Below are 27,913 nucleotides of genomic sequence, written 5' to 3'. Positions count from 1 at the left end.
TGCTGATCGCACTGGTGAAGCAAGTTTGGAATCAACAGCAGTCTGATCGGAGGACAAAAAGCAACAGATGCCGACGTTCCGAAAATCTGACTGGCCACCAAGGAGCTATGAATAGTAGAGTGCAATTCGATGCATTCCTGAGCTTGCAGAAGCAGGAAGGCATATGCTTCATTTTGTGCCACATAATCTCTAGAGCATCCCCGATAGAGGAGGCCCGAGACCGTTCCTGGATGCATAAAGAGGAAGTTTCCAGTTTGTGGCAGTCGCAAAAACGTCCACTTCTGGAGTGCCCCATTAGCGAAAGACGTTGTCCATGTTCAGTTCCGAATCATAGCTGGCCGCTGTCTGTCGGCTGAGTGAGTCTGCAGTCATATTGAGTTGCCCCAGAATGTGTACTGCCAGTAGCCAAATGCTGTGCTGGATGGCCCATTCCCAAACCTGAAAGGCAAGGTCCACAAGAGGTGGTGACTTGATACCACTGTTTGTTGATATAAAACAGACACGAGTTATCCGTGCGGACGCGGACCACCCTGTTCGTGATGGATGGTTGGAAAGCTTTCAGTGCCAGAAAACATCCAGGAATTCAAAATAATTTATATGAAACTGCCTGTCCTGCGGCGTCCATAGATTGAAGACCTGGAGATGATCCAGAGTTTCGCCCCACCCCAGAAGGGAGGAGCCCGTGGTAATGGTCACTTGTGGGCAGGGCTCCTGAAAGGAGGCCCACACTGTAGGATTGTTGGCCAAGGACCACCATAGAAGGTCCGCCTTCGTGGTGAGAGTGGTTAGTTCTCCAGCAGGAGGGCTGGCATGGATTCACATGCTCATGAATATTCCCAGTCAGGCTGGGAATCCTCGGTAAAGAAAAAAATCTGTGACTTCTGAACAGTCTTTCTCCAAGCAACCAATCACTGGTCTATGGGTCATACTTCCCCCCCCCCCCCCACCCCCCAGCCAATGACTGCCCTCTACCTAAGCCCCTTCTCTGGCAGCCATCTTCAGAGTTTTACCACACGTTCAAGTGTTGGGAGTACTCCGATAAACCAAGGGAGGGTGAGGCGCGCACTCTAGTTCCCAGTGTTGAATACCTGCTGCATTTCAAGTTGCTGTTCTCCTCCAAGCTCTTTCATGATTAACAATCTTCAGGGAGGCTGTCTTTTCAGGCGTTACCTGAAAAACCAGCAAAAGGCAATTATTGCCAATAAGATGTTAAAGGAATGGTTCAGTCAAAATATTTTATTGTCCCTATGGGTCGGCCATGTGCCTTTAAACCATAATTTGATCGATCGTACAAACATTTCCTATGCACCATACCAGAGTTTTTGTCGCTTGAACACAAGCAAAATCAGGCAGCAGGGTGCGGCCATTTTGTGATAATCCCATCACTTGCCGCATCGCCCTGGGTGGCCTGCGTTTGCAGCACTAAATCATATCCCCCGCCCCTGAGCCTGACATCACTAGACGCGTACCGCCCATTTCACAACACCAAAGCACATCTCGTGTCAACATTCTCTGCGCCTCAGATAACGACGTATCGCCATAGAAATTGCAGGAAGCCCCTTTCCTCGACAAGTATAAACAGTGCGTTTCACAACACACAACAGCAGATTTTCTTTTCCATTCCTCTCGTATTTCTTTGAGTATTCTGTGACTCGTTTCTGTGCTCTGGTCAGCTACCTTCGTTGCTTGTAGCCTGTGTGAACAGATACCAGTACGACTGCTATAAATTATTTTCGTTTCTTTACCACACAATGGCAACAATAATGTCCTATCTGTACGAGCCCGAGTATTCCGTATTACTGGAAAAAGCAAGCTCTGTAGACTATGGGGATTTGGACAACAGTTGGGCAGACGTTTCAACAGATGAAGAGCCTAGGCCTAGTCGCATGGACGGTGTTTCCACCTGGTGTACCTGCAATCGGTGCGCGCCAATGCCAACCGAGGTGGAGAACTGCTGCTGCCGAGAAAACTCTAGATGCTTGTCCTACATATCGCAAGGCGATCCACAGCCGCAATGCGTTACCAAGCTGCCAGACTTCACGGCAGCCTGTCTCACACGGTCCATGTTGAGGATTTTGATGGTGCTTATGCACGAACTTCGCACAACAGTTCGCCCTCGTAATCCAAGTAACAAGTAAGTGTAGTCTGGTTGTGATGCCAGTTAGGCCACTACCATTTCTTGGTTGTCCCCTATATTCTCATAACTTCAAGATATTGTCATATCCGTTTAGTCTTGCAATTCTCTAGTGATAGTCGCATAAAAGTCGTTCAATATTGTGCAGTGTCTAGTTAGCATTTTTCATGGCAAAAATGCCTTTGCCTACAAGAATTGTCATTGACAACTAAGGTTTAATACACTTATCTTGGTCATTTAAATACAGATTGCATCTTTCTCTTTCATAGGTGGTAACGGCTGGTGGCCTATCGTTCGTACACATGGTGGCTGAATGGGAGGCTTGGACACCGTGTTCGACGAGTAATACCCACCTGTGTCGTTGGTGCCATTAGACAAACTTTCCCCAGCGACAGTGTTCAGTACAGGGGATTTTCCCTCGTTGAGCTGCAACCAGACCTTTACAATGTCTAGTATTATTGTACCATCAAAATAAGAAACCAAATAAAACGCAACATTTTTTATCAATGGTTGTTTCCGTTTAAGTGAATCAAGTGTGTGTCTCCATTCAGCAGTGTTCCGGTGCCATGTCTGCACGCCTCCCTGCCCATCCATCCCACCCCCACTATCAAAGGCAGTTCGCACCAATGGATGTGCGCTGCCATGGGGTGCTGTCAGGAGCGCAAACAGCCAAGGTGCCAAACATGTACACTTCAAAAGGTATCCTACGCCCAGGGGCCATTGCTCACATGGCCTCCTCAGACCCCATGTCTCCAGGCAGGCCTCCCCATAAGCATACCGTGCCCCTGCAATCCACATAATACCACAACATATATACGTCATTCACAAACACACCCCTTTTTGTTATTCTTTATAAACCACTGGATATTTACCATGAGAACATCTTTGAGCACTGCAAGTCAACCCGTGAATGTGCTACTCTGTGATCGCTTCGAGTGAACTTGTCAGTGTGTTACCTGTGAACATCTCCCTGTTCTCCTGCCACTAATTACTCTGCTTGCTGAATCCAACTGTTTGTTGGTCAAGGTAAGGCCATGTATCCTAATCATATCACCTTAATTTGTAAATTTATATCTATTCCGAAGTATCTAACTCCGTACTGCTATGTTAATTTGTATCATTGCTATTGACTTGAGTTTCTTTTGTTATGTTATCGATAAATCAATTTTTATCAGTGTCAATTTGCATCGTATTGCATCCTTCGCGGACCGTGTCTATAGTATAATTTCGTGCACGATAGAACATTCAAGGGAGTAACATGTTCTGATTTTCAACACATCAATGAATCGTTTGTGAAATTTATCCTATAATACAGCCGCACACGCTGCACTGGTTTTGCTGTGGTGCCCAAAAGAAAGCATGCAATGAACAATGTATGGTCCAATTCATTCTTTCTCACATGCTTATGCAAAATATTTTTTTAATAATGTTGACCTTTATTTTGCAGAATTTAAAACAATGCCTGCGTGTTCTATTTTCGGTTGCCCTTCGAAGACCCATGACAAATCCAAAGGCATTACAATGCATGTATTTCCTAAGACTGTTGATTGAATAAGAGAATGGGTCAGACGTTGCGGATATCCACCGGAAGAGCTTGAAAGTAGAGTCAAACAAGTCTTGGAGGACAAGAGGGGTCATCGATACCGCATCTGCAGCCTGCACTTCTCCCCGGATATGTACGACACATCCTTGTACACAAAGATGAATCAACTGAGAACAACTCAGAAACTGCTCCAAAACGCTATTCCGACTTTACTCATAAAAATGCCGCCACAGGTGGAGTCACGCTCCCGGATTTAGCTTTACGCCTGTATTTTCGGTGTAAATGCCACTTATAGTACTTTCCATATTTATGTGATTGAATAGCTGTTGAAATAATGACTTTTTTGCTAAACATCAGTCCTTGTTTTGTAGAACCCACATAGAAAAATGATTTATGGGGACGGATAACTATGCTATATTATGCATTTCAATAAGTAATTTTCTCGTATTCAGTCTTCTTACATGCCATTTTGTAATGTTGGAATTTCTAAATCGAATAATACTTTGCCTTTACCACTCCATGACTATCCACTGAATATGAAGGAACAAGATTCAACATCCATGTCTTGCTTGGAGTCCTCAACCACTTTGAGCGCGTAGCAGGTAAAATTACCTAGCTATTCTGTTCCAGACTAGTTTTATGCACGGAATTCTAGATAATGTGATCATATTTTCGCAATGTATCACTGCATTACACAATGTTTCTTTACTACTTTACTGTTGATATGTACCTCTGTCTTTCCAAATTGTGTGTCCCGGTTCCAATCTTTTCTACCTTACTAATGCAAGTACTGTGTTTCAGAGAGATGCTGCAGCGTCCACTACAATTAGAACATCCCTCTTAGTCGATCCGGTGCCAGTGGTGTGGGTCTTCATAGGTCAATAGGACGAGATAATCTGTTCATATTTTCGAATCGTGTAATTGTTTTACACAATGTTTCATTCCTACTTTCCTAGTGATATGTACCTTTGTCGCCTTTCCAAATTGTGTGTCTCTTTTACAATCTTTTCGTCCTTACTAATGCAAGTACTGCGTTTCAGGGAGATGCTGCAGCGTCCTCTACAATTATATTATCCATTGTGGTTGTTCCGGAACCACACCTTACAGTTGATCTGGACCCAGAGGTATGCGCACTGACAGTACCATCGAATGAAAGAAAGGAGGTCTAATTAGATGTGTAATGCCAATGACTTATTTTAAATGGATACTATTTTTTGTAGGGATGTATACAAGATCTGTATATTGAACCGGAGGAAAGTGTATCTGAGTCGGTGCGCCAGTTTTCTGATGTTAGAGTAAACGTTTCAAAGAAAAGAAATAAAAATAAGGTTAGTTATAAATACTTTCTTTTGTTGGCAATAGTTTTGTGCTAAGGCCTTCATTATATGCTTTTTTGAATGTCAATTGTACAACACTGTCTGTTGGATTTACACTGAACATCCCTTTTCCTATCTGTCATGTAGTTGCCCGATGGTGTACGGCCTATGCAGACACAGACAGTGATACAAATGACAGATGCTGCTTGCCAAACTGTTTTCACCATGGAGGAATTATTCATTGAGGCGTGTCGTGTTCACACTCGAGATGCCTATGTACAATAGCCAGAAAATGAATTTAATAAAACCGGCGATTCCAGCTAAGTGTTCTTGAACCATTGCTACAATGCACCCGCTCCACCAGAGGAAGGTGAAATTGAATTTATAGATGATAGTTTAACATTACTAGATGAGCACTTGACACAAACGACACCCGCCAAAAAAAATGCCCCCCAAAAAACAGTCCACATTGATCTTTTCTCCTATCCATCGTCCAGTAACAGATGTTGAAATGATAGAAACTGAACCATCAACACTATTGACCTACGAAACAGACAAAGATATCGACTATAGTATGTCCAGTTTGGCCGATATGTCCACAACGGTTCAGTACGAAACCACAGTGTTGCCAGATGACAGTATAATAAAAGAGGCCAAATACATAGAAGATTGTGTGATAAAACTATCAAGTGATCTTAAGGGACTCACAGAATTCTGTCACACAGGAGATTTGGAGGTGTTCCACAATATGTGCCTAAAGTACAGGCCAAAGAGATTGCATTTTGGCATCCAGGGGATGAAATGTCGGACTTCACTTGTGGTATTAGCGCATAACGAGAATGTGGGCCGGGAACAATCTAGAACTGCAGGAAACTTAGGGATGTTTCGCTACACTATGGCCTTTACGAAAAGAAGCAAAAAAATGGGTTGTCAAACTAGTATGAGAAAATGGAATTTGATTTTGTGAAAGATCTTCTTGTTAATGTCGAGATGCATACTCACGGAATCGGGCACAAATCTGTTCAGAGCACAGATACATTGCCACAAAACATTGCCAGCGTGCCATGTCCACCCAAAGCAGAGCTTGTTAAATCGTTCAAATCCCAGTTGAAATGATTACCGTCCGTTTTTATTTTTGCAAAAAATGTTTCTAGTAACTGTACAAATAAAGTATGCATTTTGTCTTTTGAAATCTATCCTCTCAGTCCTTTTCTTAAAAATATATTATAATTATTACGATTGCTTTCACATTTCACAGTTTAGTTGAGATACTGTGGGACCTTCATTTTTTGTGTTAATGACCAATGGGTAACAGTGTAAGAATATTTGGGTTTTGGCAGTTGACTTGCAATAAAGTTCTGCAAAAAGCTGAATAACTGCTGGACCTACAAAAGGGATTAGACCTAGGCCACAAAACATTCTAAGCACGCAAGAAGTACTGACTGAAAACATGCCATGGCGTAGGAGGCCACGAGATAAGCAGAGGTGGCCCTTTTATTAGACAAATTTTGACTCCGTTTTTGTGTTACACCGACTATAATTTGGGAATAGGTGGCATTCTGTCATTGGCAAATTTCATCTGCATCTGAGCAGCGCCACGAACAACGAGCAGTGATAGCCCCCAATTTTCTGTGCCCGTGCTTCAAAATTCATGTTCTCATGGATGCGTTGACACGGAATGTTGCAAAGTAAGAATGTATGTTCATTTTGAGTAAAGGTCACCAGCTTTGAATTTTTGCTTGGGAGCTGAGAGGCCCACGCATCCCGCGCACAGTATAAGGTTCTATTGTTTTTGGACCTGGAGAGGCAGGGACCATTCCGAAAGGGATTGCATTGAAGGGGGGTGTAATAACGTATGATATGATAAGGTTGCCCATTCCAAAGGTGCACCTTGTTACATATATGTTCAGTTTATGAGAAAACGTTGACACGAACAGAGGAGTCTGCATTACACCTAGAGAATGGAAATGCTGAATATAATGTAAGTTTCTCTTCAGACGATTTCATACAGAACTAATCGAAATACGAATAGCTGACCGTTACTGCTGCGTTACATTGTACTTGTTCGTTCTGTTTGGCATATTGCAATGAAGTGCTAGTACAACCTGTGTGTGCAGGGCTATCTACCGGGCACAGGGGCAGGCCGGCATCGAGACGCATGTAGACCACCACTCGTTTCTCCCTGGCTCTAAGCTAATATCATTACATTGTTTTTGCACCTCGAATTCTTGCCCCAGTTTACGCATTACGTTTAGAGCTCAACATTCTCATTTGCACTATCCTCGGAAGCAAATAGAGTACTTTGATATTCCACGTATTCTCTCGGTTCACCTTGTGTCACTTCTGCGCTAAAAAAGGAAATGATTAATTGTAATAAAGATCGGCTACTGAGACACTTTTCGATTTTCATCTTTTGCAAACCGGTACATCGTACCGTTCTGCGGTTGTCATCTATTCCAGACCCCGACCGATGGCTTCAACCGCCAGCTGCAGCTACACGTCAATCACTGGATCTACTTGACCGTATTTTGGGACGACAGACAAGGTCCAATATGTCAGTACGCGGTACCAGCGATTAGGAGCAACACAACAACCTTTACGATGGTCTAGTGCCAAGTTGAAGCACCAGCCTTGCAATTCCCCGTGCGACCGAAGTGCTTCGTTTACCCAAAACAAACACCCTGTGTACCCAAAAGGAACAGCGCGTGCCTCACGATAAACATTTAACGTATTTATGAAACAAGAGCAAAGAAAAAAAGTTCAATTTTAATTCATTTGGTCACACACTGAATGTTATTGAAATATTTAATGTGAAATAAATGTACTTTACCAATTGTACAGTCTTGTTGTTTCCTTTTAAAGTACAGTTTCATATTCCTAATTGTGACGTGCCGCGCTGTGAGACTGTTTTCAGGGTTCCGCGTCTAGTCGCGTAGGTGACGACTGCGCGCGTTTGGCCACGCTGCCCAGCAACGTCACAGAGAGGCGGAGAATATAAATGATTTGGTGAGGTCAGGCTCAGGGGCGGGGGATATGATTTAGTGCTGCAAACGCAGTTCACCCAGGGCGATGCGGCAAGTGATACGATTATCACAAGATGGCTGCGCCCTGCTGCCTGATTTTGCTTGTGTTTATGAGACGAAAACTCGGGTAAGGTGCATATGAAATGTTTGTACGATCGATCGAATTATGGTTAAAAGCACATGGCCGAACCATAGGGACAATAATATTTCTGACCAAACTATTCCTTTAAGGTGGATATCTTTAAAAAGACACTATGGAGAGTCTTAAAAATGACACCCATACAAAGAGTTAAAGATTATGCGAGTATGGAAAAAGGTTCCCACTCACTGAGGTATTATGGAAATGTATCCCACTAGTAAAGCAAAAGGTTCTGGGGTTGACCCAGGTCAGGAGGATTTACCAGTTCTGTGCAAATCTTACCCAAAAGATAAGTGGTGGGAGCCACTCCTAGAGCGCTTCGCTTTCTTCCTTTGATGAGACTCTCCTCTCGACTTGGTCGAAGGCCTAGCGGGTCAGGGTTTAGGGGATTTGGATATTTTCCCTACCTGGAGTTTCCCCTTCCGCTCCCTCAAGGCCTTTCCTGTCATGGACTGCCACTTGGTACAACTGGATGAGTCATGGCCCTCGCCAAGTCACCATAAAGACACTGTTCAGGTCGGTAAGAGACATCTTGGACCCACAGTCTCGACACTTTGTAAAGCCGGTCTTCAGTTTTGAAGAGGAAGACGTAACAAAAGATTTTCAAAGAATTTCTCGAAAGTCGTCAAGGCATGCCGAATTTCGTTGTTGAAGCAAATGCGGACGTGGAAAAACTGAACTGAGGCCTACGGGCGCCGCACGTGCTATATATGCTCTCCGATAACTGGAGGCCTTCTAGGGGCATCGACTATCAATGCACAGTGCCCTCTGCCAAAAAGGTTTTCCTAGCGGCTGAAGCTGGACATTACATGTCAAAGATGAGGAATACATTGGAGGACAAAATCCATTCGAAATGATAATGTTCCCTAACAAATACAGTCTGTGGTAAAAAAAAAAAGAAATTGCACAATAGTTGGTAGAACATGTCCACTGCCACCAGCCATAACTAGAGTGTTGTCTATGACTATGAAGTCACAGGAGCAGAGAAAAAAATTAACACCAAGTCGCGTTTCCTGGTAAGCTTAGAGACAAAGGAAGGTATCCTAGCGGCAGAAGACAGTCCCACAAAGAGAAAGTTGGGGCAATCCAAGTAGGCCCAGACTAGCAGATGAGTAAGGGTTTTGAGGTCCCAATACCCTTGCAGGTAAAAGGCAGCTTCCAACATCAAGGTGGGAGAATCAAGCGATAAAGAATGGAGGAGACCGTTTCAGTACGGGCAGCCTGAACCAGCCAGCAAAGAGGACATGGGGGAGAGGGGGCCAGGAAGGTTGTACATCATCCAAAAACACAAACTAGGCCCAGGTCATGAAACTGGTTCAGGCCTATTAAATCCTAAAAATGCAACACCTGCTTCAAACAATCAAAAATCCTTGAGCTGTTCAGTAAACCTGCGTCGCTTCCAAATATTAAACTGCCAAATACCTAGGACTACCCACCCTCAATGGATGTGCAATGGACAGACCAGAGTCGAGAACTGTCTATAACAATTGTAACCACTATAGTGTCAGGGCTGGCTGGAGTAGTAATCAGAAAGTTTGTATATAGAAATGGCTGGAGTAGTAATCAGGAAGAGTTTGTACATAGAATTAACGTTGTGTTTGCCCAAGTCAAGATGGAGAGAAAGAAACTTAATCTGATTGGTTAAAGGAACAATATGTTTGGTTTGTCTGATTGGTGGAAAGGATAATGGGTTGGATTCTTGGGAGGTGAGCAAGATTCTAAACTGCCTTTCATCCATAGTAATTCAGTGGCTGGTTGTACTTTAGTTAAGCTCCTTAAGAAATGCCTTCCAGAATTCAGAATATTTACAAAAGTAGTAAGAAAACCGTTTGCTGAGCCAGAGTGAACAAGACAACATCAGGTGGGATTGTTCCTTTTAAATGCTTAAAGATTTTCACAATGAACTTCCATTTTTTATAAGCAACTTAGTGTTAACAAGTTTTAAGGTTGAGAGAAAAGATGTCTTACAGTTTTTATTCAATAAGGAAACAAATGTAAAGACTGTGTGCTCAAGTTTAAAAGTTAACTGCGTGAAATGTGTTTCAAGACTGTTTAACACGTGCGTGAGTTCTCGTGACTTCGGTAATGTTATGGGAGCGCGCAGGTATGCAGAGCGATAGAGCGTGTGTCCTAATGAATAGCGCAAGTTGTTTTTAGCGCGTGCACAATTTTCACGTGAGTGACGTTGCTTAAGATAGCATGTGTTGGGTTGCGATAGAGCGCGAGTCCATTTTAACGTAGCGCGAGTTGTTTCAGCGCGTAAACGTGTTTTCATGCATGCATGTATTTGTTAAGATAAGCGTGTGATTTTTCTGCGCAAGGACAATTTTTTCACGTCTTGTGATTTCGTGTATTAATCGCAAAAAACGCGCGTCAAGAAAGTAACTACGTTCGTACGTGTAAAAACAAAAAAGATTCACACGCAGATGAAGAGCAGCATTCAAGAAAGTTTGAGTTTCTATTTAATGTAATTTTCACGCAAATGTGAATTCAATACTTCAAAGAAAGACTGCATTTTGCAAAAGCATTTAAAACTCAAAACCTCATAGAGTCAAATGAACTTTAAAAGCAAAGAATAATATCTAAGTCTGTAAGGTGCTTGCAAGGGTCATTACTTTTGCATACAAAAGAGACTTGAATGGCTAGTGACAATATGCACTAAAGCATGATAATAGTCTGCAAGATATTCAATACAGATAATTAACCTCCAAGTCTTAAACAGAGGTTTAAGAGGTAAAGAAGTACTCTGATTAAAAATAATTTAAGAAAAGAAGTTTACATTAACGTATAAGTAACCAATTGTATTTGTTTACTACAGATACCAGAGCCTACCAGAAGGTTGTAGGGCTGCAGTGTCTCCGTTGTTATTTACTCCAAATTCCCCTTTGCCTTTCTTAGGGTTCTCAGCTCAGCTTTGACTTTAGGGTTGCGAGGTGAACTCCTGGTGAGGGTCTTTGGGGCCAGCATCAGCTCCTGTGGAATTCAGTCAAGGCAGACCCCGACATATAGAGGATGCCTGGCTTGGCACAAAGTGATCCCATGTGTGCAAAACTGCCATTTTAGACCTGCCTTGTGGTTATGGCAGACAAGCAAAATGGCCAATGGTTGGACTTAAAATACATTAATAACCTCAATGGCTAATTATGATTAGCAACTAAGGCGTAAACCATTAGTAACCTAAATGGCCAATTATGATTAGCAAATAAGGCTTAAATCTGCTTGCAACCCTGGTATAACCACAACCAAAATTTCAGCTGCCATCAGCCCACTACCCAAAACCAAATGTAGGGTGACTTAATCACCCTCGGCCAAAATGGAGGAACCCAAAAAGCACCCCCTGTCCCAGGGACCTTATGGGCTAACACTGGACATACAGTAACTAGCATTGACAAAGCCAACAGTTTTGGCTGGTGTGGGCATAGAATAGTATTTGCCACGGTTTAGGGGAATTTCCCTACAGTCCATTTGAAGTATGACTTCCATAAAACAATCCCTTGGCATACAAGTCCAACTCTTAGTACAAGTCTGTACTAAATGAACCTTGGAAGAGTGGCAGAGCAGTCAGGCTTAAGGGGAAGATGAAATCTGGAGGTAAGTACACTGAACAAAGTAAGTACAATTGTGCAAAAAAACAAGTAATGTTATATTAAAATATACAATTATATTTACACAAGGAAGGTAGATACTTAGATCACAAACACAGGAATTCTTAATACTTTTCAAAGGCCATTTCTTCAATGGTAGTTTGCAGTACAATTGTTAAAGTTTGACACGAATGACAGTTCTACCGTATTATCGGTAGGATCACGCACTCGCGAATAGACAAATACGGCAATTGTATTTAGTTAGCAAAACCACATAAGGTACAGTCTTTAAGGAAGGAGAAAGGTTGGTTAGTCACAGTAGCAGAACTCAATGTTCTAGAGACACTGAGCAAACTAAAGCTTTTAAAAAAGAGAAAGAGAAAGAGAAAGAGAAAGAGAAAGAGAAAGAGAAAGAGAAAGAGAAAGAGAAAGAGAAAGAGAAAGAGAAAGAGAAAGAGAGAGAAAGAGAGAGAAAGAGAGAGAAAGAGAGAGAAAGAGAGAGAAAGAGAGAGAAAGAGAGAAAGAAAGAGAGAAAGAAAGAGAAAGAACGAAAGAGAACAAGAAAGCGAAAGAAGAAAGAGAAGAAAGAAAGAACGAAAGAACGAAAGAGAAAGAACGAAAGAGAACGAGAACGAAAGAGAACGAGAACGAAAGAGAACGAAAGAGAAAGAAAGAACGAAAGAAAGAACGAGAGAACGAGAGAGAAAAAGAGAAAGAAAAGAGAAAGAGAGAAAGAGACCTGGATTTCTTCAGTCTCCCTAGCCAGTCTGTGCTTTTGGTGCCTTTTTCTGAACACCAACAAAGGACGGTATTCACCCAGTCAATCTTCTTCGATTCTGGAGTCCTGCACTCTGGTGAGGGGAGTTGGATGAATCTGATAGTGTCTCTGGATATTTGCCAGGTGCTGCGCAAAGGCTTGGACTGACACAACCTCTCAGACGTTGCACTGCAAATGGGTCGGGGATGTCCTAGTATTCACGGTCTGCAGCTCTGGAAAGGCACAGCACCTCGAGAGATGGTTCAAATTGCAGTTTATCTCAGGGCTGGTTGGTCCCCAATAGCCAAAGGGAAGGAGGGGTCCTCTTCAGAAATCTGTCGATTGGAAATCAGGGTCAGGATAGCTGTGGTCGCTTCACAGTGATGCAAAGGGTATGCAGGCATCTCCAGTAGTCTTCAACTTCGGTTACTTCAGTTTCCAGTGGTCGACTTGCCTTTCACCTCAGGAACATCACCTTTCATTCAGTTTCACCACATACTCCTCTGCAAACTGGCAGCATTTTACAGAAAGGGGAGGGTGACTGTCCAACCAGGACAGCCAGCCCTCCCCAGTGTGAGCTGGTTCCATTCAGGCACTCAGGCACTCAGTCAGGCAACAGGCAAAGCAGTGAATAACCCCTCCCCCCAACTTCCTGCCTGCCCAGACACTGCAGCCTAGGTGGGGACACCCAAGGGTCCCTGCCAAAGGCAAAACGCAGGTCCCCCCCTCACAGAATGGTATATGGGCTAATCAAGAACACCACCAAGATAGAAATGGCAAAAAAAGGTGCCACCATGTTAGACCATAGCTGATGCTATTGTGCGCAACAGAGACCGTGAATACAGTCTGCAGTAAGAAAGAGCACATAAGTTGTTAGAAAAAGTCCACTGCCACCAGCCATAACTACAGGGTGGTCTATGTGACTAAAAGGTCACATGAGCAGAGAGAAGGGGGATACTAGGTATCCTCTTAGTATTCCACATAAGGTCCTGTGTGCTTATCTCATACTATTAAGATTTATGAAGGATAAGAAGTATCCCTCAATCCTTAAGTATTGTAGTTAGTGAGGAAAGAATCTCAAAGGAACCCAAAGGGTTCCCAGCAACACTGGACATAAGGATGTATGCTCCAAAAGTTACACAGATGCCTTTAAAGAGAAATGGAGGAAAGCAGACTCCATAGTAAAAGGAAAAACAGAACAGAGTTCCAAAAGTTAGAGCAAAAAGGAATGAACGAGGGGAGGGGGAGGCTCCCTCCATTCAGGATAAAAATAAAAAGGTCCAGAAGTCAAGCAGAATGTGCTGCGGGTCTCACTAGGAGAGGGAATGAAGTATAGAAATGAAATCTCCAACACCAAGCACAGCCATAATGGTACCAGGAGCAACATGGGGCAAGGACCAGGACATAGGAAAGCAGTGCCTGGCAAATTCAGTTTTGGCTTGTTTATAGGAATTAGAACAAGGTCATTTTTAAGAGGACTTCAATGCAGACCCAAATACTGCCTCTACACTTAGTGGCTGAAGGGATCCTTGGTCATTTGTATTGCACCAGAGTAGCTCATTTACAACTGCAATTAGGATATCAAGTTTCACAAGACTTTGAAACACTGGCAGGCCAAAGTGATGTTCATGATTCCGGGGTGATGTGTTTTGAGTTCTGACGGGAAGGTAGCAGGTGAAAATTTCCCTAGGATCAGCATGGCCTTGTCAGTCAATGGGTAGGTAAATAAATACAAACTGCAGGCACTTCATATGTCTCCCTCCTAGCTGTACTCCAATGAAATAGTGTGTTAAAAGTGGCACATTAGTGCCAACAAATAGCCACAACAAATGAAAAGTAAGCTAGGAATTTTATATGTAGATGTTAATCCACCTAGAAATTTACGATCACAAATTCTAGGTAAAATGGTGTTGGTGAACCTCCCAAGAAGACACTTCATGTACTTACTATCACTGTAAAAATCCACCGACTGCATCATTTCTGGTGCACCAGAGGGGGCATCCTGTTCACAATCTGAAAAGGGAAATGTGTATGTTCATGGCATTTCAGAAACATGAGCACAGACAAATTCAATCACCATTCATAACAACCAAACGAACAGAAGGGGAATCAAGGAATACTTACCAGATTTAGGGGCACCACATCTGAAACATTTTAATCTTCTCCTGAAGTTGTACAGAAGACACTAAGGAACAAGTATGCAAAACAAGCAATGTTACATGCAGAAACTAGAAGATAGAGCAAGTAACAAATCTAGTTTTGTTTTTTCTTCTCAGCCCGGTATTCAGGCTGTGAGCTTGACCTACCCACAACTGCACAAAAAAAGTGCGACTTACTCGGTCCTAAACCAGACTGAGAAAAACCTCAAATGCTTAAAGTGGTTAAAACGGTACAGTGAGACAATTAGAACACACGAGTATACACACCATCGGAAAATGTGCTGCGTAGGCAAGTAATAAAGGATTGCAGTTTACAGGAGAGTAAAGAAAAAATAAATAAATCTTGGCGGGCTGGGGAATATCACATGTAACCACAATTATAAAAAAAAACACTATGCTTGAAGGTACACAGACCAATGCATTTAATGTAATTTGGAACACCTAAGAGGAGTTCTGGCGAAGTCCAAACCAATACATTACTTTCAGTAATACCAGGGTAGTAGACCCCATTGGCTGTACCGTGATGCTCAGCAAGAAGTACCAACTGGAAAATATACTTTTCTGATCTAGTTAAACACAGATTCTAGGAACAGTATAAACCTATAACTGATTCAGGATAAAAGTTATTCTAGGTGAGTTGGACCTTGGATTGTAATATTCAATTACAGTTGCTTTTCAGTTCACAGACTAAGGTAAGCAATAACCCAGTTATTTTAGACTAAAAGTTATACTGCAGGAAAGTAAAACCTATACACGTTTTACAGTAGCTATAAGGAACTTAAAGACAGGCATACACCCAAGACTCTGTTCTACAACAGACCAGGAAAAGAAAAGCCCAATGTTACACTTTGTGAATGACTCAAAAGTTATTCTAGGTAGGTAAAACCGAATGCGTAACATTCGGGACAGGCTAACAGCAAGTCAGGGGAAGCAATACCCAGTTGAGAAACAGAGAAACGCACACTCATTTTAAGAAAGGAATAGTTAAGTGTAGTCAACAGCATTACTTTTGGCAAAGGGGCACAACCAATTCACAGGTGAGTAAAATAACCTCATCTACTTTTGAGAATGGCAGAACATTTCTAAGTTAAGTAATAACTTTTACAAGTAACTTGTAAACACTCATGCTCCAAGCATAAGGGAAATACTTTAAAAGGATTGAGTGTTTTGCCTAGAAAAGAGAAGGAGTGTTCAGTGGCAGAGTGGGGGGAATGGGGGTTACTAGGGTCCAATAGGCAGTGTCAGGATAGGTTAACAGGCAGTCAGGATAGGTTAAGTAGCAAAAGTCAGAGTAGCTAAGAAAGACTGTACAAACAGGTATTAAACTCGAGTTAGTTGAGGGTCCAGGAGCTACACACAAGACACACTAGGAGGATTTCAGCAGTGAGCCTGGGTGAACTGGACGAGAGGCCTCCCTATCGCAGAAAACACCCCAAAACTAAACAGGAATCACGAGACTTAAGGCAAGTAAATACCCAAGCCAGCACAGTACCTCAGCATAGAAGATTATTTTGCAGGAGGACTTTAGGATCTGCAGCCAAAAACCTGGTCACTGGATGCCTTGTCCTGGTGACTGAAAACAGGACCTTCGAAGGAACTTTGCAGCAAGGACCAACAGGGAAGGCTCTAGGCAAGGTTTTCCTCACAACTGGATGCGGCTCTGTAGATTTGGCACCTTTATAGAAGCACAGAAGACAGAATATCGCCCGTCAGATTCTCGTTGTTTACAAGGTTCAGCACTCAGGTGAGGGGGCTTTGACTGCCATCGTGTCTCTGGAGATCCAGCAGGATGCTCACGATGTTTCAGCGAGATTCAAAATTCAGAAGCTTGTGCACCACACAACGGCTCGAGTTCCCAGGGTATTGCAGCCCCGCAATGTGGCAGCACGGCGTGGGATGCCTCAAAATGCAGGTCTCCTTGAGGCTAGTAGGTCTCACCAGGCTCTGCCTAGATTGCACAGGAGCCGAGGGTGCAAGGAAGATTCCAGTTGAGTCCAGGAGAGGAGTGCAACCCTTCCTGATGAAGAAATTCAGCAGGCAGCAATGCAGGCCTTGTCAGGGCACTCTACCAGACCGGGATGGCTTTTTCCAGCAACTCACCACACACAGGGGACAGCAGGAATCTTCCAGGACAGGATACATTGATTCTGGGAAGTTTAAACTTGGCAGGAAGGATACCAACCACCAAGATTCCAGATCAAAACAGAACGGCAACGCTTCTGGCAGGGTAGCCGAAGTCAGAGCGGGTGGGTCCACCAGGTGGTCAAAGGGCTATTGTGAAAGCTCAAAGCTGCAGGAACGCAAGAAGACTTTGAGACTGGTTGGTCCCACCAATCCAAGGTTCAAAGCACTATTGAGTGCCTTCTCAGATCAGGTAGTCCAGAAGGGCTTCACCGGGCGAGTTGCAGAAAAGGTAGCCAGGCATCTTCAGGCGTGGTCCACGGGTCCTCAGTCAACTACATGGGATAAAGGGCTACAAAGCTGATCCTCCGAAATTGCTGCAGGACTCTTGCCCTAAATTCAGGTTTGTGATCAAATTCAGCCCTCCAGTAGCATGGATCTGCACCACTCAGCCAGCAGTTGCCAAATCAGTGTCAGACCACTGTGGGTTTTACTCATGCATGTACACTAGATTTACAGGCACCATAGTTTGTGGACTGAGACCACACAGTCCCACCCACTCTGTGTCCACACACAAATAGCATGCACTAGCCTGCAAAAGTTGCAGCTTTCCTGGGAAAATGCATGACCGTATTAGGGATTTGCTGACGTGAGAAGGCAGGATGAAGCAAAAGAAACAACAACGGCCAAAAGACCAGTGAAAAATCTAGCGGCATGGCCATTTTAGGACACTAGACCATTTTAGTAGCTAGCTGCAGTAGATGCGAATGCACACTGAAATAAATGCAAAAATGGTAAAGATTGCTGTCACCAGCTAGCCCTTAGCAAAAGAGGTGATGGCTCGAATGTTTAAAATTAATCTTAACTTCTGGCATTGCTCTGTGCAACCCTCCAGACCATCGTTCTTCCCCTTCCAAGCCTTGTGTTTTTCTATTGTCACACTGAGTATGAAGGGTATGCCCAGATGTGGGTCCTATGCCTGCTGGGCCTAGAGACCCAAGCTACTCCTCGCTGAGGAGTAGCAAGAAGGCAGAAAGATGTTTGGGGATGCTTGTGGTCTTGTGCAGAATGGATGTGACCAGTTTGGGCTGGACTGTCCCTTTTGGGGTGGGACCAAACCTGATTTGTATATGGTCTTTCCCCTTCCAAAGTCCAAAATTATGCAGCCCTTTATTTTACACCTTGCCTGAAAGGGAACATCTCCCAGTAGGGGACTGGCTGTCCTGATTGGACAGCCAGACCGCCCCTCGCTGTAAAATGCAGGGAGAGAATGCAGAGGTTGTGCAGTGGTTCCTGATAAATACTCCGGACCTGGAAGCCGACAAGTCGACCAGTGAAACCGGAAGATTAATAAAACAAAGGTTGCATCGATTTCCAGAGCATGATGTGTAACCGGAGCCTGCTGTAACCATTCCTTCCAATAGACTTGGGGATCCCCAAAAAGGACAACCTGGACCCAGAGCCTGGCGAGATCCTCTAGAATCAAGACCACCAGAATTAGGAGCCGTGCTACGACCTTGCAGGGCAATACCCCAATACCTCGAGCCATTGTGCAGTGCAATCTTCCAAAGTCCTAATCAAGCCGAAACTTGAATGGCATTCTGCTGGAACTCCAGAGACACTTTGAGTCCTAAAGGTCCCCTCAGAGTGCTGGACCCTGCAAACTACGAGAAGCAGACTGGAAGGGAATTTTCAGCAGGGATCAACAGAGAAGGCTGAAACTCGCCAAAGTCCTGTCTTCAGTCTTTCTGTGCTGAGGTACTGTGTTGGCTAGGGTATTCACACAGCCTTAAAGTAATTTCTGTAAAGCTTATGGGGAGTTTTCTATGGATGAGTGGGCTCCAAATCAGTTCACTAGGCCCACTGATGGAACTCTTCTACAGTGTCTTCTCTGAAGTCCCCGGGCACCAACTAACTTTAAAGTTAACTACTTGTTTAAACCGTCTTCGATAGGGTTCTGCTGCAGGCAAAAGTCAGAGTTCCCATCTCAACCTGCCTACACCTGCCACCTAGACCACTAGGGTACCTCTTCTGCGTCAGAGTGAACTCATGCAATAGACGAAGGACTGGATAAGTAATCGATTCTGTCTTGAAAATAAAAATAAAAAGTGTTTAAAGTGCACAGACCCTAGTTAGAAAACACTTTGAAAGCATAGCATGTTTTTATAATGTGTTTATATGATCTGTGATCGTACTTATTCACCCCCTCCCGCTCCCCTCTCCCCTCACCCCCCCTGCCCCCCTCCCAGAGGTATCTGGGACTACTTTGATTTAAAAAAAATGTATTTTTACAATACATAGGGTTTGTGTTTCTTTGGACCATGTTCTTTGTACTGATTCTACAGCCCTCTCACTCTCTCCTAAGAGAAGTCTGGCTGCTCGGTCTACGCTACCATATACTCCGGTGACACAGCCTTATACTAAGCATGGAGTATTCAACTGTCTCAGTTGAATGGTTTTACTAAGCCCTTAGTTGGACTTCAGAAAAACTGTCCCAACAGTTCAGGAGGTATCCCTGTTCAGAGCCAAATGGGGCATGGACGGACAGCACTATGTCGATATGCACCAAAGTCAGAGGCGGCTCTGGCAATGGTCTCTCCCGGAAGGGATCCTCATGGATGCAGCAGTATTGTCAGAGGCAGTGGGGGTAAGGGCGGGAGGGGGAGTGTGAGGAGGCTGGCAACAAGACTTACTTTCAGAATAACTCCAGGTCTGAAACTTCTCCAGGGAATTGGTGGGACGCTTCAAAGGTGGTAATCAAGGGAGAGCCAATTGCTCTTAAGGCCTCCAGGGATAAACAACTCCAAAGAATGGCAGAGTAGTTGGAATCGCAGCTCATACATTATGCCTAAAATCGGGGAACGAAAGCTATCCTGCAAGGGCAATTGGGGCCAGCTGGACCTACGGAGGGCCAAGAGGGCGCAAAGGAGTCTACTCAATGCCAAGCAGCGATTATATGTGAGGGGGAACTGAGCGGGCAAACTTGTAGCGAGGCAGCTTAGACAATCCTGAAAATTCCGGACAGGTCTGGGGATAACATGGTACGTACGGAGGGCATTCTCCGGTGCTTTGAGCACATAAAGGCACGCTCTACTACGGCTCAGAAAGAAAAAAGTTACCAACTGTAACATTCTTTCGACTGGATGTTCCTCCCACGTATTCCTCATCCATGATATACGTCTCTTCAGCTTTGCTGTTTCAGCAAAACATTTTCAGCAGAGGGCGCTGTGCACGAGGCCGCAGAGTCGATTTCCCTCGACAGCCTCCGTAGGGTGTCGACGTCACCAGCAGTATAAGTAGCTTGTGCTGCGCCCGTTAGCTTCAGTTCTGTTTTTTCGTAGTGTAACTCAAGGAACATCCAGGCGTGCTCCAGACTAAGCTCTTTGTGAAACACAAGATGTAAATTACGTAAATTTTACAGTGGGGTAGGATGGGAGGGGCGATGAGGAATACGTGGGAGGAGAATCCAGTTGAAAGAACATTAAAGTTGGTAAGTAACTTGTTCTTCGAATGGATTGTGTCTTCCCACGTATTCCTCATATATGATAGGCTCCCATTGAAGTGAACATTTAGGAGGTGGGAGTACTAATTAACCTCATCCTGGATTGAATGAATTACAGCTTTTGCAAATAATCCTTCATGGGGAAAGAGGCATCTAGACAATAATGCCTAACAAAAGTATGTATTGATGACCATGTTGCGGCTGAACAAATGTCAATTATAGGGACTCCCCTCTTCAGAGCCGCAGAAGTAGCCATACCCCTAGTCGAATGGGCACGAAGTCCATCGGGTGGGTCCTTCCCAGCTAGTCTATAACACTCCATTATAGCTAAAGTAATCCAGCGTGATCTTTTGTTTTGTCACCACTAATCCCAATTTGTGTCCAGTATAACCTACAAAAAGTTGGTCATCTTGGCGTAATTTTGCCATCCTGGATATATAAAAACTCAGAGTCCTTTTTGGGCCTAGTCTATGTAACCTCTCCTCTTCCTTGCCCAAATGAGGAAAAGGGTAAAAGGTTTGTAGTGTTATTTTCTGTGACAAATTAAAGTCAGAAACCACTTTTGGTAAGACCGGAGGTCTCACTCCAAGAACAACTTTGTCCTTGTGAAAAGTAGTGTACGGAGGTTTGCATGAGAGCGCCTGTAACTCGGTAACCCTGCAGGCTAATGTTAAAGTCACAAGAATGACCGTCTTAAGTGTTCAAAGCCTTAGAGGACAGGAGTGTAAAGACTCAAAGGGTACACAAGTTAAGAATGTTAACACCAGATTGAAGTCACAAGCCGGGACCTGGAATGGTACTGGAGGATACACATTGGAGAACCACAAAAAAATTGTATAATAAAAAGGAATCTTGAAATAGGAAACTTCTTCCAAGGAGCGCTTAAAATAGAAAGCACCACTAAGTATCCTTTTATTGTCCTCATCTGGAGCCCCAGATTGGCCAAATGTAACAAAAAAAGCCAACAGCATAGGAGTGCCACATTGAAAAGGGTCCACATTCTTGTCCTTGCACCAGTTAGTGAATTTATTCCAATGACACCGGTACAAGGATTTAGTTGCTGGCCTTCTGGCCGAAAGCAAAATCTCCATTACGTCATCCAGGTGGTCCCAATCCATATATCTCAACCTCTCACAAACCATGCATGAAGGTTGAGCGTCTTGACCTCCGGATGGAGAACCCCACCTTCCTCTTGCAAGAGAAGATTCTTTTTTGTGTAAGACGTATTAGAGGGCAGATGGACATGTCCAGAAGGTCTGGGAAAATTAGGATCATGTGTTTCCCAAACTTTCTCAACCTTCTGATTACGTGAGGAATCACAGGGACCGGAGGAAACTCGTACAGAATTGTAAACTCCCAGTCCACCCCTAGAGCTCCTCTCGGGGGAAATTCCCTTGAGCAATACTGAACGCACTTCCAGTTGACACTGATGGCGAAGAGATCCACTTGAGAGGTTCCCCAAAGGGTGGAGATGTTTTGAAGGACTTCCTGAGCTAGTGGGACACTCGTGGTAGACTGCATTGCCTGCTGAGACAGTCCGTCGCTGTGTTCTGCTCTCCGGCTAGGTAAGCTGCAGACAAAGATTCCTTCTTGTATTGCCCAGAACAAGAGCTGCATTGCCTCTCTGCACAGTGGTAGGGACCCTATGCTTCCTCTCTTGTTGAGGTAGTACATACGTGTTGTCTGTCATCAGGGCATTCTTTACCCATACAGAAGGCAGAAAAGCCTTCAGCGCTAGTCTGATTGCCCTCTGCTCCAAAAGGTTGATGTGTAGTTTAGACTCCGATGTAGACCAACGGCCGCTGATTGTCAGATCATTGGTGTGGGCTCACCAACCCGTAAGTGATGCGTCAGTCACTACTGCCATCTCTGGCCATGGTTGCCAAAAAGATTCTACCTTGAGAACATGTGTTGCAAGCCCACCATAGTAAATCCTGAGCAACTGTGCTCCAGACATGCAGAAGATCAGACATACTCCACGAGAATTGGGACCACCGAATTCTGAGGGCCATTGAAGAGATCTCATTCGAGCATCTGGCACCAGAAAAATGCAGGATGCCTTGAGGCAGAGCAACATCAGAAAATCGTAGGCCAGTAGAAGCTGGGCATTCTGGAATGTTATCTGCAGAATGTGGAGAGCTCTCACCTCGGGAGGCGAGGCTTTGCCCAAGGAAGTATCCAGGCTGCTCCGATAAACTGGAGTCTTTGGAATGGTATCATATGGCACTTCTTGTAATTGAGGGCGAAGCCCAGCTTGTGTAGCGAGTGGCAGGTGATTGCAAGATGTTCCTGAGCTTGTTCGGGGGAACAAACTCTTATCAACCAATCGTCCAGATAAAGGTAGAAGTGAATCTCCCCCCCAGCCCCCCTCTCCTGAGATTTGCTGCCACAACTGCTATCCGCTTTGTGAAAGCCCTTGGGCGGAGGTCAGCCCGAATGGAAGAACTCTAAACCGATAGTGAGAACCGTCAACCTCAGGTATTTTCTGTGCTTGAGATGGATTGGCACATGAAAGTAAGTATCCTGAAGGTCCAATGATACCAGTCTTGGAGTTGGAGAGCCTGAAGGATCTCAGAAACGGTAACCATCTTGAACTTGTCCTTCCTGAAGAACTTGTTCAAGTTTCTTAAGTCCAAGATGGGTCTCAGTCCTCCGTCCTTCTTCAGGATGAAAAAGTAAGGGGAGTACCAACCCTTGTTCCTCTCCACTACAGGTACAAGTTCTATTGCACCTTTCTCCAGCAGGGAAAATATCTCTTGCAGAAGGAGCAGATCTGGAATTTTTACAGAGTTGGCTCCCAGTGAATGGTCCCAAGGCCTTTTTAGGAAAGGGAACAAGTAACCTGGAGCTACTGTTTCTAGTGCCCAAGCATCTAAAGTAATGCCCAGCCATTCGTTCAGATGCTGAGATTATGCCTCCTACCAGGGTCTTGTGTGACAAGGCCTCAGTGACTTGTAGGCGGCTGCAGGAGCGGCTGCGGGTAAATAAGCTGCTGCTGAGGCTGATATTGCACGTTTAACTCGTCCAACGCGAGTACTTGGTCTTTGTCCTTTCTGCACAGCCTGTCTTCTTCTACCGAAAGATTAGTATCGAAAAGAACCACCTCTCCAGGAAGATGACCCTGAATAAGGTTTTTGAGGTTGTCTTATAGAAGCGCTAGGGGACTTAGCCACTGCTTTGGAGGTCTGCAGTTTCTCCAAGCTTTCGTCCGCTTTACTGCCAAACAACCACGAGCCGTCAAAAAGGCATGTTGAGAAGTCTGGCCTGCACGTCCGGTGTAAACCCCCCCCCCCCCCTGACTAAAACCACGCAAATCTGCGCAGTACTGTGCTTGCAGCCATGGATCTGCTGATCCTGTCAGCAGTATCCAATACTGATTGGAGACACTCTCCCATAGCCTCCTTGCGATCTTCCACAATATTCAGAAAGCCTTCCCTTTCGTCGCTTTCTGGAATATGATTAGCCGCCATCTTAACAGTCCCACAGGGTATGGGTGAACCTGGCCAGGGTACAAGTAACATTAGCAGACTCGAGAGCCATACTGCCCGATGTAAAGAACACTTACGAGCCCAAGCATCCATTTTTTGCCCCATCAATGTGCCTAATTTGCGCCTCTTTATAAATGGACAACTCTCACATCCCATTCGTCTAGAAGGGGACCAAACAGGGCTGCCCACTTTCAGGACTACTGTACGCAATATACCTAGAACCCTTCCTCCAGCGCCTAAGAGAAACATCCGCAGTAAAGGGCATCCTGTTCGGGAGGGGGTGGTCCATAAGGCAATGACTTTCGCCGATGACTTGCTTCTGGCTCTCGCCAAGGGGGGAACCTCGATAAAGGCAGTTGCTTGGCCGTTTGGTAGCGTGACTGTTTAAAAACTAATGCGCACAAATCAGAGTGCAGCCCAGAGGAAAGCATGGGGACGCTTCCCATTTCAATAGGGGAAGAAGGAAATCAAGTATCTGGGGGTCCACATTACGAAATCCCTGAATTCCCTATATGAAGGAAACTAAACCACCCCTCGCCAACTACTCCGCTCTTTGAAAGCGGATCTGGTGTGCTGAAACCCTCTATTTATCCTGGATGGGGCAGAAGGCCTCGATTAGGATGGTGAGCCTTCTGTGCTTTCTTTCCTACTACCAGGCCCCGCCGGTCCCTCTTCCCCAAAGGTTTTATCACTGAGTCAGCTCCTCTACGCCTTCATTTGGAAGAACAAAAAGCTGCGAGTGGTGTTAAAGGAGCCCCAGGGTGGGAACGGGGGGTGGGGGGACGGGGGATTGGCAGTTCCAGCCTTCTAAGCAGTTCTATCATGCCGTCCAACTAAAGGTATTAAGGCACTGGCTGCCAGGGTAGGACCAGAAAGCGGTGTGCATGGGTAGGGCTGCGGTGGGGCTCTCCTGGCAGATGTGGTGGCTGGCTAAATCAGACCGTCCAGGAAGTATGCAGGCCTCCCAGATCACTGTCTGTGGGGGTGAGGGGGGGTGTTATGGGAAGCTTTTGTAAAAACAAGGGCATGTGGGTGCTTGGGGGCTAGGGGGTATCCTTGCTGGACCCGTTCAGGCCATTGTTTGGCAATCCACAATTCACGGCAGGGATGCAAGTGGTGGCATTTGCGAGGTAGAGACAGGTGGGGCGTCTGCGACTCCAGTGATATTATGCAAGGACAAGAAATCAAATCCTTTGAGCAGTGCAAACAGTGCTTTGGTCTAACCGAGGGAGATTGATTCCGCTACCATCAGCTCTGCCACTGGGTGTTACACCCAGCTAACAAGTGAACTGCTAGCAGACAATTCACCACGTTCCAGTAGTAGCACAACTCTCAGGGACTACAGATCTGGTCTCTGCACTATACGCCATTATATCTGAGGGGTCTGAAGGTAACTTGGCCCTGCATGGTGAAGTGGGAAAGAAATTGGGCCTGCCAATACAGTTAGATTGGGAATTCTTGTGGGGGCAACATTCCCAAGCTAACCCGGTCGATTCAGCTGAGAGGCATGGTGCAAGGCACTCCGCCATTAACTTTACACCGCGGAATAGCTTTGAACGATGAACCCCGAGGTATCACCAGACTGCTGGAAGGATTACAGGGGGCGGTTTGACTGGGCTCACATTTGGTGGTCGTACCCTGCCATACAAACATTCTGGGAGCAGGTGCAACGTCCATCAAACACTGAATATGGATTTGTCTTTGGGGATGGGCACGCATACACAGGGCCTATGGGAAAGGAAAACTGCCCCGCAGGGCAGGGCGCAATTTAAGGCTTGCATGATTCTGGTATTGCCTGCATTCCTGGTGGTAGCAAGGAAATAAAAATGCAAGGAAGCTCCCACACTCCATGAGTGGTTGGCTAAGATCTGGAATATCCTAGCAATTGAGTGGATAGCGTATAGCATCCAGGAGGACTACTCTAAATTTAAGGACGACTGGATTGTGCCGACATCTTCGGGAGAATCAATTATCAGATGTGTCTGCAGAACGTAAGGATTTTGGACATGGTTCGATTTTCTTCCCGAGGACCTGGTTTTCAGTGGTTCAGTTCGGCTAACAGAGTGCGAAGGGGAGGCAGCTCAGGGGGTATGGAGAGGGAGATGTAGGCCAGGGGAATTATGTTCTTCATGCAAAATGTTAAAAAAAAAAAATATTAAATCAACAAGTTTGTGGGTTCCACAGAGGTCTGATGGAAAAATGATTTCCTGACAATGCACATCGGTAGGCCTCCAATGTATTGGTGTGGCTGAATATGAAGTACCAACAGCCCCCAGAAAGGCCAAGCACTGTAACAATGTGGCTGCCTTCCCAGGACTGGAACCTCCCAACACCCCTACCATGTCAGAATTCCAACAGTTCAGGATATCAGCTGTATTACCATCTCCCCCCACCCCCTTCCTTTTGCCTGCATATTCAGGAAAAGACCACTCCAAGTCTTTGGTCCGATTCCTGCACAAAAGGAAGATTCCACCAGATGTGGTTCAGCAGCAGAGAAGAATCACAGGCACCAGATAAAGACGTTCAAGCCACCACATACATTCAGCAAGCAAAGCAGGTCTGTGAAAGTTATCTCAGAAAACAATATTAAAAATATTTAAAACACTGAAACCACAATTCAATTAGTTTTTCGTAAAAATAAAGCGTGCAAGGAAAACCTCCCACAAGCTACATATTTAACAAATTCTCCCTTGTCAAAAATATTAGGGGTCAAAAGGACTAGGGGGAAAAAACACCGAAATGATGCCAACGGTTCTTAGACCTGGCGGCTAGGAGGAAAGCCATGAACTGGCAGATGGTCTGCTTGTATAGGGGAGTGGGTTACCTGAACTCATAACCAAAGACACATAACCAAGGTTGCACATTATTGTGATGCATTGAGCAGCCTCTTTGTAGCAGTTTTCCCTTCTAGCCTGCAGCAGGAGTAGTTTTCTGAACAAGTTGTGACATAACTATATGGATCAAAAGTCATCTTGATCCAACTGTGGGCATCAATTTATTTAAAGTAACTGTACCATAAGGATTCCAAATAACTCAAGGGATTTCAGAAATGGGCACGTGCCTAGTTGACTGGTGACACAAAATACTCTGGGAAGAGGTTTGTCCAAAATAGAGGGCTTGGGAGAGGTAGGTTGCAGCATTCTAAATCGCAGGATCAAAAGGGAGTCAATTAATAGCTTGAACGGGATTTACAGATTGGAAATTGGAAACATGCAAAACAAGAAAAAAAGCTAGCAACATACCTTGTTGCACAGCCAATCCTCAAACTTTGGCCTGGGGTTGCTGTAGTGCATAGTAATGTTCTTTCCTTGCATAACAAGATTATTCTGCGAAAAGAAGGGCAATCCGTTATTTCCATTTCAAGGTGCATGTATGAATTGACCCCAGGGTAGAGCACACTTCGGATGAATCTGTGCTCCAGCTTTAAATGGGCAGCAACACTCAGGGTGTGGGAGGACCAACCACAGCCATCTATTCTCTGTTCAACCAGCCCTCAGAGGCAGGCACATGTAGTCAAGGTGGGATATAAAGGAAAAACAGATGGAATTGCACTTTTAAGTCCCCAGAGATTTAAAGGATAAACATGGGCACTGAACAAGAGGGGTAATCGAAGCGAGAGTGTTCTTATCCAGTTGCTTTGTGAAGTGTGTGTGCTCTCCACCCCCCACAAAGACAAACATTTAGGCCAACCATTCGATCTAGTTCACATTTGTCAGTTCCTCATTCCCAATCACTTATACCTGGTGTAAAGCCATTATCAAGGTAAAACGTCCATTAGCTTAAGGCATATGCGAGTAGAATATTGGAGACAATTTTTAATTGAGAAAAAAATACAGACTTCAAACAATCCACCCACTTGCAACAAATTCTCACAGGTCACAACCAAATGTCAACCATACAATTGCTTAAATGTGTACCAACAGAAGATTACTAGGCCAAAGAAAGTGTCCAAAAAGGCTTCTTCATAAACTGTTAAAATCCGTGATCACGTTGGTGCTCTTGGCATCAACAAAGCGAAGCCTTCAATAATTCCAAGTACACTACACTGATAGGGAGGGGACAAGGGAAAACAAAGCAGATTTGAAGTTGAAATGCCCTTTATAAAACCACCACCTTGCAGTTACAAAATAAAATGGTTGGGTATGGT

At 44.7% G+C, this 27,913-nt stretch overlaps 1 protein-coding gene across 2 annotated transcripts in view; it reads right to left on the bottom strand.

Moving 5' to 3' along the window:
• Nucleotides 1-27,913, bottom strand: part of RBM5 (RNA binding motif protein 5) — a 621,154-nt gene that overhangs the window by 309,580 nt on the left and 283,661 nt on the right. For both annotated transcript variants that reach the window (XM_069644151.1, XM_069644150.1), the window contains exons 8-10: nucleotides 27,009-27,092; nucleotides 14,621-14,681; nucleotides 14,444-14,509 (exon numbers count right to left, since the gene is read on the bottom strand). In XM_069644151.1, coding sequence (XP_069500252.1) covers nucleotides 14,444-14,509; nucleotides 14,621-14,681; nucleotides 27,009-27,092 — 211 coding nt within the window. The remainder of the gene's footprint in view (nucleotides 1-14,443; nucleotides 14,510-14,620; nucleotides 14,682-27,008; nucleotides 27,093-27,913) is intronic.

Source organism: Ambystoma mexicanum, chromosome 2p (genome assembly GCF_040938575.1).
Source record: "Ambystoma mexicanum isolate Mex_15411 chromosome 2p, UKY_AmexF1_1, whole genome shotgun sequence".
NCBI classification, from domain to species: domain Eukaryota; kingdom Metazoa; phylum Chordata; class Amphibia; order Caudata; family Ambystomatidae; genus Ambystoma; species Ambystoma mexicanum.
The sequence above is the reverse complement of the archived record's forward strand: the minus strand, read 5'-3'. Positions and strand labels throughout refer to the sequence as shown.